Genomic DNA, 15,233 nt, shown 5'->3' on the forward strand with positions numbered 1-15,233 from the left:
AAGTGCAGGTTTAAGCTTTAATAGCTTAGAAAACCTGCACTGAGTTGTAGAAGATGTGGAAGAACAATAAATAATTGGCCAGAGGATGTGAACAGGCAATTTTCAAAGGAAAAAGTCAAAAACCTATGAAAGGAGCAGCTGGGTGGCTCAGTGGAGAGAAAGCCAAAGCTGGGGGCAAGAGGTCCTGGGTTCAAATGTGACCTTGGCATGTCCTGGCTGTAGGACTCTGAACAAGTCACTTCACCCCGACGGTCCAACCCTTTCTACGCTCCTGCCTGCTTAGTCCCGAGGGTTTAAAAGCATGTCCCCAAATGCTCCAGATCACTGACCATGAAGGAAATGCAAATGCAAACAGCTCCAAGGGTCCACCTCACATCCAGCGGCCCGGCAGAGCTAAAAACCAATGTTGTGTTTAAGAGGGAAAATGGCAAATGGCAGCGGCGGGGAGGAGCACGGGCAGCAGTTTGGAACTCTGCTCCAAACGTTTCTGAACTTCTAATCAACCAGGGCACTACGCGGCCCCCCCAAAGAAGAAATACAAAGGAATGTGCACACGTGTACCCGGAGGTCCAAAAACGGTTACACACGCTCTCCTTGGGGTGCCGAAGAACCGGAAACTGAGTCCCCGCCAGTCGGAGGACGGACGGCTGGACAAAAATTCTCCTGCGCACTTAGAAAGGACGAAAGAGGAGGTTCCGGGAAACCTAGGAAGACTTGCAGGAAGTGACGTAGAGCAAAGGGAGCAGAAGCAGCAGAACATAAAAAACGACAACAAGGCTGTGGAGACAAACAGCTGGAAGGGCTACTAACTGATCCACTCTCCAGAGGGCCACAGCAGAGGCGCTGGCCGCAGGATGCACAATGAGATCACGTGGCGAATGTGGGGATTGGTTTTGCCCATGCATTTTGGTTACATTTTTCCTTTTGCTCTTCCTTTTCAATTGTGGGGGAGAGAAGGGGCAGAGCTAGGTTCCTTTCCCCCGCCCCTGGCATTCCCCCAAAGGAAAAAAGGTCACAAAGAATTACAGACAAGCAAGACATCTTTGAAAGTTCTAAGTGGGAAAAACTTGAAAAGAGAAGCAGATATTTACAGCTGAATATACATCCCTTTCTTGCTGGTCTACGATTTATATGAAAACCCTTTATTTAATTTTGTGTTTAAGTTTAGAATTTTAAAAATGAAAACAGATGATAGAGGGGATGAATGAAAAAACTGGCATCCAGGATCATTTCTTGGGACAAAATCCCTGCAACGCTGGTCGTGTAGGGAATCCTGGAAAAGGGACTCAGTAGGATCAGAAAGAAGGGAAAGAGGACAGTCAATGAAAACTCAGGACGAATATGTGCTGTTTGGGAGCGTTTGACTTTTGTTCAGTCATTCAGTCCTGTCTGTACCTATCCATGGGGTTCTCTTGGCAAGGAGAGTGGAGAGAGTTGCCATTTCTTTCTACGGGGCATCCTTTTGTCAGGCAATCAGAGATGAAATGACTTGCCCAGGTTCACAAAGCTAGGAAGACTAGAGCTAGTCTGAGTTGGGTCTAGGCCTTATTCCAGGCCTAGCACTCTATCCTCTGAGCCACCTAACTGCTTCTTTGACATACAGAGCTAAAGAGACTTGTCCAAGGTCACAAAGCGAGGGAGCGTCTGAGGCTGGATTTGAACTCAGCTCTTCCTGACTCCAGGCCCAGTGTTGTTTTTTTTTAAACCCTTCCCTTCCGTCTTGGAATCAATACTGTGTATAGGTTCCAAGGCAGAAGAGGGGCAAGGGCTAGGCCATGGGGGTCAAGGGACTTGCCCAGGGTCACACAGCTGGGAAGTATCTGAGGCCACATTTGAACCTAGGACCTCCCGTCTCTAGGTCTGGCTCTCCATCCACTGAGCTATCCAGCTGCCCCCCCCCCCCCCCCCCCCCCGGCCCAGTGTTCTTAACCATTAAGCCACAGCTTCAGAAAGGATCAGAGAGTTAAAAGGCCACTGGATGGAGCAATTATGAGATCCCTGGCTTCCTGGGAGAAAGCATGTTCAGTTGGGGGGGGCAGCTGAGAAGCAAAAGGAGGAAACAATCATATACATGTTTTTCGAGAAGTTTGGCCCAGAAGAGATCAGTGAGCGGCTCAAATCAAAGGAAGGTCTCTTGGAGATGGGGAGCCAGGGGGGTCAGTGTAGACGGACTTGGAGGCCTAGACTGCCCTGCTTGCTCATCTGCCAATGGATGGACCGGCCCAGCACAGCCAGACAAATGTCAAGATCTGCCCTCCCTCTGGGGTGTCTTCCCTGGGATGGGCCTCTCCAGGATTCAGGGGATGGGGCCGGCTGCTGGCCCTTTGGGGTTCTCTTGGGGAGCCGGCACAGGCCTGGGGTCTTAGCTTGGCCCCGGGGGTCGCATTTCCCCAGGGGGTAACTAGATTATTGGAGGGAATAAATAACTGGGCGGCCTTCCCAGCGCCCAGCTCCCCGGGATTTTAGTCCCAAGCACACTCCCGCAGCCCCATGGCTGTGCTGACTTGCTGCCAGGTTCTCACTATCTAAAGAGGAAGCCAAGCCAGGCCTGGGCCGCCCCATCTAGCCCGGAGGCTGCTCCCGAAGCACAGGGAAGACCCCAAGTATCCCAGGAGAGAACTGGGGAGCTGCGCTGCCTGTCTCAGCCCTCCCGGATAATTGGCCACTTGAAACAAACGGAGAGCAAGGTGTGGTGGGGGCTTATTATGCGTTTGTGTATTTCCAGGTTCTGTAGGGGGGGGGGTGACCAAGTATAGAATAAGGGGAAGCCCCAAGTAGCCCACAAGAGGAGCTTTGGAGGCGGCACACAGCCCCGATTTTCCCAGCTCTCCTCTCTGGCTTCCTTCTCTCTCTCGGCATTTGAAGTGCCCCAATGGGACGTTTCAGTCTGGCCCCGCGCTCTCCACCTAAAACGGGAAAACCTGCCCCCAGAGAGGCATTTTGACAAGTAAAGGGCAAGTCTGGGGGGAAGCAGAGCTCCGAGCCCAACTGACCTTCCTGACGTGAAAACGCGACCACAAGCGCTCGCCCGGCTCCCCCCACCACCTAAGTGCACGTTTGGGCCTCTGGCTCGAACCCCTGCATTTCTCAGTTCGGCTCAGCGCTCATTTTCGAGGCTGAAGTTCTGTCTAGGCCCAGCTCCCCTTGGGTCCCTTCAGTCGGATCTACGGAGAAATCCGTCCTGCCCTGGGACGCCGGGCCTGGGAGGAAGGAGGGGGGGAGGGGCAGTAAACTGGCTCAAATCTCCTTCCAGCTCTTCGTTATGGTCATCGAGGCCCTCCAATGGAAGGAATCTTCCTCAAGTGGGCAGAACGCCGGAATAGGGACGCCAGGAAATGCCAGAGCCCGAAGGTGTTCCAACTCCCGGATTTTTAGGAAGAAAAGTGAGGCGCTGGGCGGAATCCGTGCAAAGTGTGCGGGCTCCGAGCGAGAGAATGGGGCTCCCAATTGGAATTCAGCCCCCCCCCCCGGGACTCAGTTTCTTCTGCTGTAAAGGGGGGACTCTAAGGGTCCCTTCTAGATCTTCATTTGTGATCCTCAAGCGAGGGCGGGCACAGGTGGGCTTAGAATGAAAAAGGCGCCTCCGCGCGGCCCAGCGGCTCCGGGTCCCCGGGACGGTGGGCCCTTACGGGCTGGATCCCATAGGCTCGAGAGAGACCCAGCACGCACATAATGGAGCGGGAGGGAGCTACTTCTAAGCAGCCGGCAGCCAGCCGGCCGGCCGGGAGCTGCCGGAGGGGGGCCAGGTGCGATCGGAGGCGCGGGGAGGGCAACAGGTGTGAGCCACCGCCCGGAAAAGTCCTCCCGGGGTCGGGGAGGCCCTGGCCGGCGCAAGAGACCGCGGAAAGGAGGTGCCTAGCGGGGCGGGGCAGCCCAGGGGCAGCCCGGCAGCGGGCCAGGAGCCGGGAGGCTCGCTAGCTCGCTCGCTCGCTCACTCACCGTTCGCCATGCCGCTCTTGCCCTTCCTGGCCAGCGTCTGCTGAACCTGCTCCTGGATCCGCAGGGTCTTCGCAGCCTGTTCCGGGCGGCTGCTCCCGCTCCCGCTCCCGGCCAGCCTCAGCCTGGCCTCGGAAGGCAGCGCCAAGCTCGAGCTCTCCAGGTGCTCCAGGATCTGCTGGCCCAGGACGGTCCGGATGTAGCCGCACTCGGCGGCCGGCCTTGGGGCTGCCATGGCCGCGGCCAGAAGCCCGGCGGCGGCCGGCCGGCCCACCCAGGGGCGCGAAGGCTGCCCTTCCTGGGAGCGCCGAGACCTGGCGGAAAAGAGGAAGCCCCAGGTGGCCCCGGGCGCTGGCTCGCTCTACAGCAACAGCGGCGGCAGCAGCAGCGGTGGTTCTCCGCCCCCGAGCCACGCCTCCGCGATGTGGGGCCTCTCCAGCAGCTCCCTCCGCCTCCTCCCCCTCCCCCGTCCCCCGCCTGAATCACACACCGCTCTTGCACACTCACCCCACCCTCTCTCCGGCTCCGGTTCTCCCCCTCCCCCTGCCCCCACAGACACACCCCTAAGGACGGACTTGATTTCCGTTTGAATCTGGGAAGGGCCGCCCGGCGGGCAGGTGAACGCCCTGAGGGCCCGGGGCCGCTTGGCACCTGCGCGTTGACAGGCCGGCCCTGCAGGAAGCTGGGGTCGTGCAAGCTTCCAGGAGCGCCGCGAAAGGGGCCCCGAGTGAAAGGCGAAATGGTCGCCCGAGGCTAAGCCACGCCGAGCGAATGGCCGCTCCTGAGGCTTTGGCGGCTTGCTTTGGGCACGGCGGCGGCGTTCTTCCCCGGGAGCTCGGGGCTTCTGTTTGCCGCCTGCAGGTCCCCAGACTGTACGGGAACAGCCGCGCTCCCCCACGCTCTCCCTCGAAGCCCCAAAGGGCCTGGCAGCCAAGCGGGAGAAGAAGGGGCGGACTCGGAAGAACCTGTCACTCCGATTTGGCCCAGTGAACCGCGGGGCGTTCGAGGAATGCTGGCCTGCTCTTAGGAAGCCGGTGACCCGCCGCCGCCGCCGCCGCCGCCGCCGCGTGGACAATCCGGCCTCGGGGACCCGGCTCTGGGCTCGTGCGCACCTGGTTGAGGCGGGAGGGAGCCGAGCCCTCCTCGGACCTCCCCTCCGCTCCCCAGTACAACTCAGAGCCGGGAAATCCCGAAAACCAAGCCTCGCCTTGGCTCCTGGGCTTTCCGCACTAAGGAAGGAGGTCCTCCGGGAACCGAACTCAAGCACAAATGTAACCGGGCTGGCCTTGGGCCGCTGGCCAGGGGGAATAGCCCCAGATTCCCTGGGGTTGAAGGCAGAGTTGGGGGGCGGGGCGGGGGTGCAGAGAAGGAGGGAGGGGGAGGCTGTTTGGGCAAGTAGAGGGTGGCACACGAAAGGCACCAGAGTCCGAAGCACACGGACAGGTCCTTAAAGCGAGCTACAGTAACCCCCGGCCTCGATTAGGCTCTCTATGGAGGCAGCAGATTCCTCAAACGTGAAGAAATGTCCCTATTGGGCAGGAATTTCACCTTCGCCTCAGCTCCACCCAGCCTGAAAAGCTCCCCGAGCCCGCAGCAGACCAGCCCCTCCCCCCCCCCCATCGCCTTTGGCCTTAGGGTTATTTCTGGAATTAAAGCTTCTCTTCCTCCCAGCCCCACCTTGGAGAAGGCCCGAGATTTGAAGCAGGTTACACACAGACCGCCGCAATGCTGCAAAAGGAGGACAGAAATGGGGAAAGAAGGGAAGCACTTCCCATCGGAAGCCCCTGGTGACCGGTGGGCTCCCATCGATGGCCCAGGCGGTCCCCTGAGCCGCTGTTCCTCCTGGTTCTGCCCCTTTACTTTGCATCCGTTCCTGGAAATCTCAGGGCTCCCGTGGACATTTCCAGTGGTAGTCCAGGACAAGCAGACACCGGAACTTGGGGGCCATTCCCCAAAGGAAGGGCATCCCCCCTTTGCCATTTGGGGACGCAGAGCCCCTTTTCTTTTCTTTCTACTTTCGGCCTCTCTGGGATCCAGATCTCCGAGTGGTTGGTGTTGTTGAGGTCAGGGCTAGTGCACAGATCCAAGTGGCTCTCCCGAATGGGTTCACAATTCCACCACTGGTGCATTCACTACTTCCTCTCCAGTATTTGATGTTTTCCCATAGGTGCGGGGTTGTTTGAATTTGCACATCTCTGATTAGTAGTGATTTAAAATATTTTTCCTTATGTTCATAAGTAGCCTTGATTACTGCATCTGAAAGTGCCTGGTTAATCCTTTAACCATTTATTAACTGAACAATGATTTATGCGCTTATAAACTTGACTCCATTTTCTATATATTTGAGAAATGAGGCCTTTAGCAGAGACACCTGCTATAAAATGGTTTCTACATTTATGATTACTATATATTTCCCTCCATCCTATTTTCCCATTTATCCTACTCTTTTGCTTCTGACTACTGCCTTCCCCCATTCCCCCTCCCTTCTATGAGCAGCCCCCTTTTCTTCTCCCCCTTCCTCCCCATCCTACCTTCCTGGATACTTTCATTGTCTTTCCCCAGAGATACCTGAACTCTTCCTCATAAGATCACATTATGGTGGGAGAGAAATCTTAAAGGGATTTTCCTGCCCAAGGACATTCATGTCTACTACTGTTCTGATGAAAAAAATTGTTGACTGAGTGGGATGAAGCTGTGATGCTGAAGCCCTACATTGGATGGTAGCCCGAGTGAGGGACAAGGGACAGGAAATGAACCTAGAGAAGATCTCGAGTCCTGACCTCTTAGGAAAGCTTTGAGGCATACAGTGGAGTGGAGTGGGTAAGAAAAAGCCAGAGGATTTCAGACTGGGGGAATGGCTGAACAAATTGTGGTATCTGTTGGAGATGGAATACTATTGTGCTAAAAGGAATGATGAACTGGAGGGATTCCATGTGAACTGGGATGTTCCAGGAAACCAGGAACAGATACAAAGTGAAAGGAGCAGAACCAGGAGAACATTGTATACAGGAAGTGAAACACTGTGGCACAATCAAATGTAATAGACTTCTCTACTAACAGCAATGCAACGACCCAGGGCAATTCTGAGAGACTTATGAGAAAGATGCTACCCACATCCAGAGAAAGAACTGTGGGAGCAGAAAAGCAGAAGAAAAACAACTGCTTGATCACATGGGTCTAGGGGATAGGATTGGGTATGTAGACTCTAAATAATCACCCCAGTGCAAACATCAACAACATGGAAATAGGTTCCGATCAAGGACACATGTAAAACCCAGTGGAATTGTGCATCAGTTATGAGAAGAAGGAGGGGAGGGAAAGAATATAATTCTTGTAACCAAGGAAAAATATTCCCAATTATCTAATTAAATAATCCCCCCCCCCAAAAAAAAAGACTAGTCAGTAGACTCTTCCCTTGAGCTCTTGAAGGCCCATCTGTCCATTGGGACCAGGAGTAGCAGATCCTTTGGCAACTGTATCATGGGGTGGTGTAGCTGCAAGTTTGACATGGTCAGTCACTATACCATTTTTTTATTATAAGGGCCTATTACTGGGCCCTTATGACTACTGAAAAGATGACGCATCCATCATTGACTACTGTGAGTTGGTTGGTTGATGGCCAAGATGATGAGGGTACATTTCTACCGCTAAGTAGAAATGGTATATTTCTTTCCCTTCTTCTCTTTAAAAAAGTAGATTAAGTAATATTGGACCTCCAGTTTTAGGGAACTCCAGTGGATAGAGTGCTGGCCCTGGAATGAGGAAAACCTGAGTTTAAATCTCTAGACTCAAACACTTAGCTAGCTGGGTGAACTTGGGTAAGTCATGTAATCTCCATTCACCTCAGTTTCCTCATCTGCAAAATGGGGATAATAATAACACCTTCCTCATAGAGTTGTTGTGAGAATCCAATTATAAATTACTTAGCACAGTACCTGGCACATAGTAACACTGTACATACATGTTAACTATTATTATCATTATGTTAAAAAAAAAACCCCACAATTTCCTTTGTCTCTGCTTATTTCCTCAATTATTTTTGTCATGGGTAGCATTTCCAGTCCGAGAGCAAATAACAATGATGATAATGGATGTTTTAACTTGGGATTTTATTGCAGAGGCCACTAGTTTACCTCTATTACATGTAAAATCACTTGATTTTAGATTGCTAATATTCACTGTATTAAGGTCAGTTTAGTTCTGTTTTCTAACAGAAATTGGAGTTGCAAATCATCGTGGTTTTTTTCTTCATCTATTGCTATAATCACAACTTTTTCTGTTCTTATTACAGTATATTATGATAAGAGTTTCTTTTTTTTTGGTGCTTTTTTGATTTTTATTTAATTAGTTAATTTAGAATATTTGTCCATGGTTACAGGATTGATGTTCTTTCCCTCTCCTCCCCCCAATCCCCTCCCGTAGCTGATGCGCAATTCCACTGGCTTTTACATGTGTCACATTATAAGAGTTTCTTGAAATGGAACCAAGCCCGTTTTCCTGGTATAAATACAAACTGGTCACAGCATATAATCTATTTGCTATGCGCCTGTAGCTTTTTGCTAGTGTTTTATTTCAATTTTTTTGCAGCAGTTTTCAATTGTGCTACTGGTCTATAGTTTCTCCATTTTGATTCTACCTGTTCCAGGTGTCCATGTTATTTAGTCATCCAACTCTTTACGACCCTTTTTAGGGGGGCTTTCTTGGCAAAGATATTAGAGTAGTTTGCTGTTTCCTTTTCAGGTTCACTTTTCAGATTAAAAAATTGAGGTAAACAGCATTAAGTGCCTTGCCCAGAGTCACACAGCTAGTAAGTGCCTGGGTCTAGATTTGAACTCAGATTTTTCTGACTCCAGACTTGGCACTGTCTTCACTGCTCCAGCTAGCTGCCCCACTAGGTATCACAACATTTCTTTTACATGTGAAATTTGGTGGGATTCCTTCTGTTCCTATTTTTTCAAGCAGTTTATTTAGTATCAGAATTAATTTTTCTTTTAACGTTTGATACAATTCACTTGTAAGCTCATCCAGTCCTACTTTTTATTTTTTCACCCTTTGGAGGGTCTTTTGTGGTGTGTTCAATTACTTTTTCTGGAATTCATTTAAGTTTTCTGTTTCTTATTCTATCTAATCAGGCATTATATATTTTGCAAATAATTCATTTATTTTGTCAGATTAATTCACATCATCATTTTTCATCAATTTCTTCATTTGATATTCATTTGTTTTGAATTTTTTTATTTTTGATACTAGTAATTTATTTTCCTCTTTTCAAAAATCACAGAAGTCAATAGCTCATCCTTTGACTATTTACCCTCCAAACCAGTAATGCAATGTTTTTTCCATTTGGTCTTGTTAATCTCATGGGCAGCTAGGTTGCTCAGTGGTTAGAGAGTCAGGCTTCACACTGGAGTTCCAGGTTCAAATCTGGCCTCAGACACTTCCTAGTTGTGTACCTGTGGACAAGCCATTTAGACCCAATTGCCTAGTCCTTAGTGCTCTTCTGCCTTGGAACAGGTATTGAATATTGATTCTAAGACAGAAGGTGCACATTTAAACACAAACACACATACACACATCTTGATAATTTCTTCTTTGATTTTTAGAATTTCTCTTTTGGTGTTTAATTGGTGCTTTTAATTTGTTGATTTTCTGGGTTATTTTATCATATGCTCAATTCGTTGAGTTGGGTTTTCCCCCTCATCTTTCTTGACAAACAGTGCCTAGATATCTCCATGTTCTCCAAAAGATTATTTTGGCTAACTCACTCAAATGATGATTTCCTGTTTCATTGTTGTCATTTTGTATTATCTGTTGGTTTGAAGATTTTTCCTTGAAACCCTTAATTCCTTGAGTGCTTTCTTTAGTAGTCTCCCATTCTTACTCCTTCATTTCCCACATGGCTGGCTGCCTATCTAGCTTTTATGATCTCTAGAAATACGTACATCATTCTGCAGATGAAATCAACTCTGAAACTTAGACTTCCTGCCCCTGGGGTTCCTCTCCTCCTCTGTCTGGAGAGGGGATGGGAGAGGCATCTGGGAGCTCCTTCTACACCCTAGTTTGAGGAGGTTATCCAGGGACTTCCCACCTGGCTGACTTCCTGGATTTCATTATCTAAAGAAATTAATTCAGCATTCTGACAGATGAAATCAACTCTGAAACTCCTGCCTTCTCAGATCATCTCACACCCCAGCTATAGGATTCTGAGTAGCCATCTTTCTCCTGTACCCTCCCTGCAAGCTTCTCGCCTCCTTTTTATGGTTTGCCTTCCCTGTTAGATGATGAGCTCCTTGTGGGCCAAGACTGTGTTGTGCCTTTTTGTATTCCCAGTGCTCAGCAGCGTCTGGTCTACCAAGGCACTTAATAAATGTTTATTGACTCTTAAATCTTTTCTATCTGCCTTTTATGGAATATAATTTTCCTTTGCATTGTGATCAGTAAAAGAGACATGAAACTTTCCTTTTCTGAATTTGTGAATCTTTTATGCCCTAATCACATAACCTGTGGTATTAAAGGTGTCCCACGCACAGCTAAAAAGAGGTACAAATTTCTCTGATCCCATTGAATGGTCACCAGATAGCTCTCATATCTAACTTTTCCAAAATTCTCTTCAGATTCTTAACTTCTTCCTTCTTGTGACTGGTTTGGGGGAGATTTGCCTAGGTCTGGAAGGGAGAGTACATAAAGGTGTGAGCTACTGAAATTTTATTGTGTCTCCCCATAACTTATTTGGCTTTCTCTTTGAGTAGTTAGTAGCCAAGCAATTCAATGCATACATATTAAGTATGGCCACTCATTCGTTGTCCATGGTACCTTGAAGCCTTTATCTTGTATGTGTCTCTTTTACCTGGTTTATCTTGGCTAAGATCACATTCCTACCTCTGTCTTTTTTAGCATGGCTAAAGCAGAACAGATTTTGCTCCAGTCCCTTTATTTTAACACTTTGCAGATCTTCGTGATCCAAATAAGTTTCTTGCCACAACATATTACTATGCTCACATTATCTATTCTGCTACACTCTTTCATTTTATGGGTGAGTTCCTTATCTTCACAGTAAATATCTTCTCCCTCTTATTTCCTTCCTTTCCTCTTGCTCCCCAGTTCCCTCCTATCTCCTGTCAAGTTTAATATTTGTAGACCAAATTTTGTATGTTCTCACCCTCCTTTGCCCAGTTCAGAGAAAAGTAATACTCAATTGAAACCCTGTTACCTTCATCCCTCCCTCTTTATTTGTATGTAGTATATCTTGCTTATGAGACATCCCTTTCTTCTCTAGTCGTCTTCCTTTCTCCCTCCCTTTTTCTTCTTTTAAGATCAGCCAAACCTAACTCTCCCTGTGTCTTTTTCACCCCCTTAGAGTTCTGAAGGGGACATTTCTTTTTCATTGGGAATGTAAAGGCCTGGTTCTTATATTTTCCCTTCTGGTTAGTCAGATGTATTTACCTTCACACCTATGTTTACATTTCAAAGTCTCTTCTTAGTTCTGGTCTTACAAAGAATGTTTGGAAGTCCTCTTTCCTTAAAAAGCCATTGTCTCTCCTCCACCCTCTTCATATGATACCTAGTTTTGCAAAGTAAGTTATTTGTGGATGTAAGACTTTGTACTTTGCCTTTTTGAATATAATATTCCAAATTCCTTAATACTTCTCCTTGCTAAATCTTGTGTGATCCTGACTCTTTAGGACATGAAGCACTTTTTCTTTGAACTAGAATCCCTGGATCTTGGATATAATATGCTGGGGAGTTTCCATTCATTTCTTCAAGTTTCATAGCAAGTCTCTCTCTGTTTCTATGTCTCTGTCTCTCTCTCTCAGTTCATTGTTTTTTATGCCTTGTATTTTCTTTTATGTTTCAGTCATTTGATTTTTCTCTAATAGTTATTAATGTCCCATAGAGTCATTGATTTCTGGTTGGTTCTTTCTAATCTTTGGAGAATCTGTTACTTGAGGAAGGTTTTGAACCTCTTCTATTGAGCTTTTAATTCTTCTTCCAAGTCTTTGATTTACTGCCTCTTTTTCTTCCCTAATTCTTCCCTCTAAACCTCAAATTTAATTTATCATATGATTTTTGAAGACATTCTCATTTCATCTGGAAATTCTAGTGGAACTTTTGTCTAAGCTTTATTTTTCTTTGAATCTTTGCTTGTAGATGTCATGGATTTATTTTCCTTTTTTGTAGAGAGTGTCTTTGGTTTTCCCTTAATAACTCTTTCCTAGGATATTCTTTATTTACTCATTTTTGCAATCTCACTTAATCAATTGAAAATTGGTGTTGAAATTGGGGTCTTCACACTTCTAAAGAGATATGACTGCCTTGTTTGGTTTTGGGTTTGTATTCTTTGATGTCCTATTGCTGTTTTCTGCAGCCATAAAGTTCTGTATTTTTCAAGGATCTCAAGAGTGGTTCAGGCCAGGAAGCTTTCAGAGCTGTATTGTAATGGGCAAAGTTTAAGCACTGTTTTCTGGATGTGTCTTTCAAACTCCACCCCCTAATTTACATCCTTCCCCCAACTCTCTGCCTCAGTTATTCAGCTTCAAGCCTTTGGCATCTTTTAATTTGATTTTCTCTTCATATAACCCAATATAGGGATTAAATTTAGTGGTTTGACTAAAATATGAGAATTCTAAAGTAATATTGTGGTCACTGATTAAAAAATATTATAGCTCAAGTCAAAATGACTTTTAATAGCTTTTATTTACAAAGAGATGGAAAGAGTGAAAGTAGAGAAATGTAAGAAGAGGGTAGAGAAAATGGATAGCCTATCACACTAAATGTTGCTCTGGTGTCTGGCTCAGCTCTGGCAGGGATCATTAACCCTCAGCCAGAGGACCGGAGATATCTTATACAAAGGTTCCACCAACACAACCTCCTCCAGGAGATGGAGGCCTCTCCAGAAGCCAGGAAGGGAAGGCCAACTACTCACTCACCCAAGATGAAGTCCAAAGGAGAAGATCCAGGAGCAGACCAAGAGCCACAGTTCCAAGTCGAAGCTGATATCCAAGTCCAAAGCTACCTCCAAGAGGAAAGTCACCAGTCGAAGCTCCAAGCCAAAGATTCAAGCCGAAGACCCCTTGGACAGGAAGTTCAGGACTTTTTATAGTCCTTTTTCCATGTCCTTTTCTGTCCTTTCCCTTCTTCACAGGGGCCAATCACAGCTTCCAAATTGCCTAGCACTTCCCAGGGGGCAGTGTCTGTGAGATCCACCTCTTATCCTCTGAGGGTGTAGACTCTTATCAAAGGAATCACAAGTTTGTGGAGTTGTCACCCATGTTAGTAAGTAGCTTGGGAACTCCCTTACTTAGTGTTAAGTAGGGGTGTTTAAATTTTGGTTGATTAATTTAAAATTAGCCAAAAAAATAAAGAATTCCCATTCACACCATCCTGGTAAAAAGAGTGATTATTAGAAATCATTCCCATATTATAGACAAACTGGTAAATTCTAAATAATCCAGTTTCATTGTTTCAAAATTCTACATTCCAAACAAGCTCTTTTTCCTGCAACCAATGACTTTACCCACTTGGATGGCTTCAGAAAACCTTATGAGTTTACAGATAAAAGGATTTTCTCTTTTAACTTTTCTATATAGTAATTACTAGTTCTTTATATTTTTCTTTTCCATAATTTTTTTCTCTCTTATCAAGTCTCATCCTCTATAATAGACCTAACCAATGGGATTTACCCAAAATGATTACACTTTATCTATCTGGGAGTTCTCAGGTGGCTCTTCTTTGTCTCTTACAAGTTTCTCTTTTGTGTAGTGGAGAAACAAGACAGTTCTTAAATTCCACTGAACCCAATTACAAAAATGGATAGGAAACTCAGACATTTTATGGCAAGTAAGACTCGATATCTAAATGTCCCAGTCAAAACTCTAATACTTTGGGGTTGTGATCCATTTCATAAATCTTTTCCCTTTCAGTGAGCCAGGAAAGGGTTAACAGTTCTGCTGGAAGTTTGTTTTTTTTTAACTTTCACTAGCACTACCCCAAACCTGTCTCTCTATAATTAATGATGGCTTCATCTGCTTGTTGTTTCACCATAAAACTGCAGAACTGAATGATGGGAAAAATCATTCAAACTGATTAGCCTTAAAGCATTCCAACCTTTTTACTCTCAAACCCTCTGTTTACTCCATTCATGTGAACAGATTCCACCTTTTAGGAAGGGATTTTAATCAAGGTCCAAAGGAGGAACTCGGAAGCAATGGAAACTCTAGAGAAAGTTTTAAGAAAATACAAATGAGAGGAGTGAAGGAAGTTGTAATCCGTCTCATTTGAACTGCTAATCAATAATCCAAAAGGATCCAAAAATAGAATTGATCATTCTAACACTAGATCATAGCACATTCTAGCAAATTTGTGTCAAGCATTACTTTAGTCCATAGTACAAAAAAGTAAACTGAGATAATGGCTCATCATTAAACTGAATGTCTGGTTGCCCAATATGAGATTTTTACATCCAATCCATGAAATCATTCTCACTTAAGAGGATGTATTTTAAAAGCACTCCAAACTAACCGATAGGTGCTCCATCTTACATTTTCTCATTGAAACATCTCTTCTTTCAGGCTGGTACTTTTTCTGTGAAACATCTGCGTGTTTCATGACCTCTTCCTTTTATAAAGGTGGTGACAATTTCCAATATCACAGGCTATCGAAGTATTCAATTTAATTAAGCAGTTAGTCATTCAGGCCTGGCTCTCATCACTCCGACATGCCTTTTACTTGCTTGCTGACCTCAAAACAGGCCTTTTCCTTCTCTGTGCTGATAACAGGGCTCGCTCGGGGTCTCTAGAAAGGATTTAAGCCTAAACTGAGGGCATTAATCATGTCTGACCAGCAGGCTGCTTATTTTACCGAGCAGAGATTCCATCTAGTCTAGAAGGCTCTTTCCAAAGTTCAAAACTAGTGGCCAGGTCTTGTTTTATTTTACCCAAATGGAAACCATCCATGGGATATTGAACAGGCAGCAGCAGAGGGATAGAAATGAAGAGTACTTTCAGCAGAGTCTGCAGGATCATAGCAGCATCTTTAACCCTGAAGAGTCTGATGGGAAGAAAACTCATCTCTAGGCCACTTGCCAACCTTGACTTGTGACTTCCACATTCAGAATCCCAAAGCTTCCAATTCTAAATAGTAAGAGCACAATTTGGAGTTAAGATCTGTTACTTTCACAATCAACTTGAAGCTGCCAATTTAGAATTAGGAGCCTGTAGCGTATGCACTCTCCAGTTCATAACAAGCACAATTTCGAAATGCCCAATGGCGCCCTTCAAGTCTTAAAACTGCACAAGGTC

The 15,233-nt window shown here is 46.3% G+C and overlaps 1 protein-coding gene across 3 annotated transcripts in view; it reads right to left on the minus strand.

Moving 5' to 3' along the window:
* Positions 1–12,882, minus strand: part of PKP2 (plakophilin 2) — a 101,833-nt gene extending 88,951 nt beyond the window's left edge. Inside the window, exon 1 of one of the 3 annotated variants that reach the window (XM_056797380.1) lies at positions 12,864–12,882. Coding sequence is in view for 1 of the 3 variants with exons in the window: in XM_001363606.4 (XP_001363643.1) it covers positions 3,940–4,171 (232 nt within the window). In the remaining 2 variants the exon portion in view is untranslated. Of the gene's footprint in view, positions 1–561; positions 581–3,939; positions 6,411–12,863 lie in introns of those variants that run through there. The other 2 variants (XM_001363606.4, XM_056797378.1) reach the window with 2 other exon arrangements.
* Positions 12,883–15,233: the final 2,351 nt, after the last annotated feature.

The sequence above is a fragment of the Monodelphis domestica genome, chromosome 5, assembly GCF_027887165.1.
Source record: "Monodelphis domestica isolate mMonDom1 chromosome 5, mMonDom1.pri, whole genome shotgun sequence".
Lineage (NCBI taxonomy): Eukaryota > Metazoa > Chordata > Mammalia > Didelphimorphia > Didelphidae > Monodelphis > Monodelphis domestica.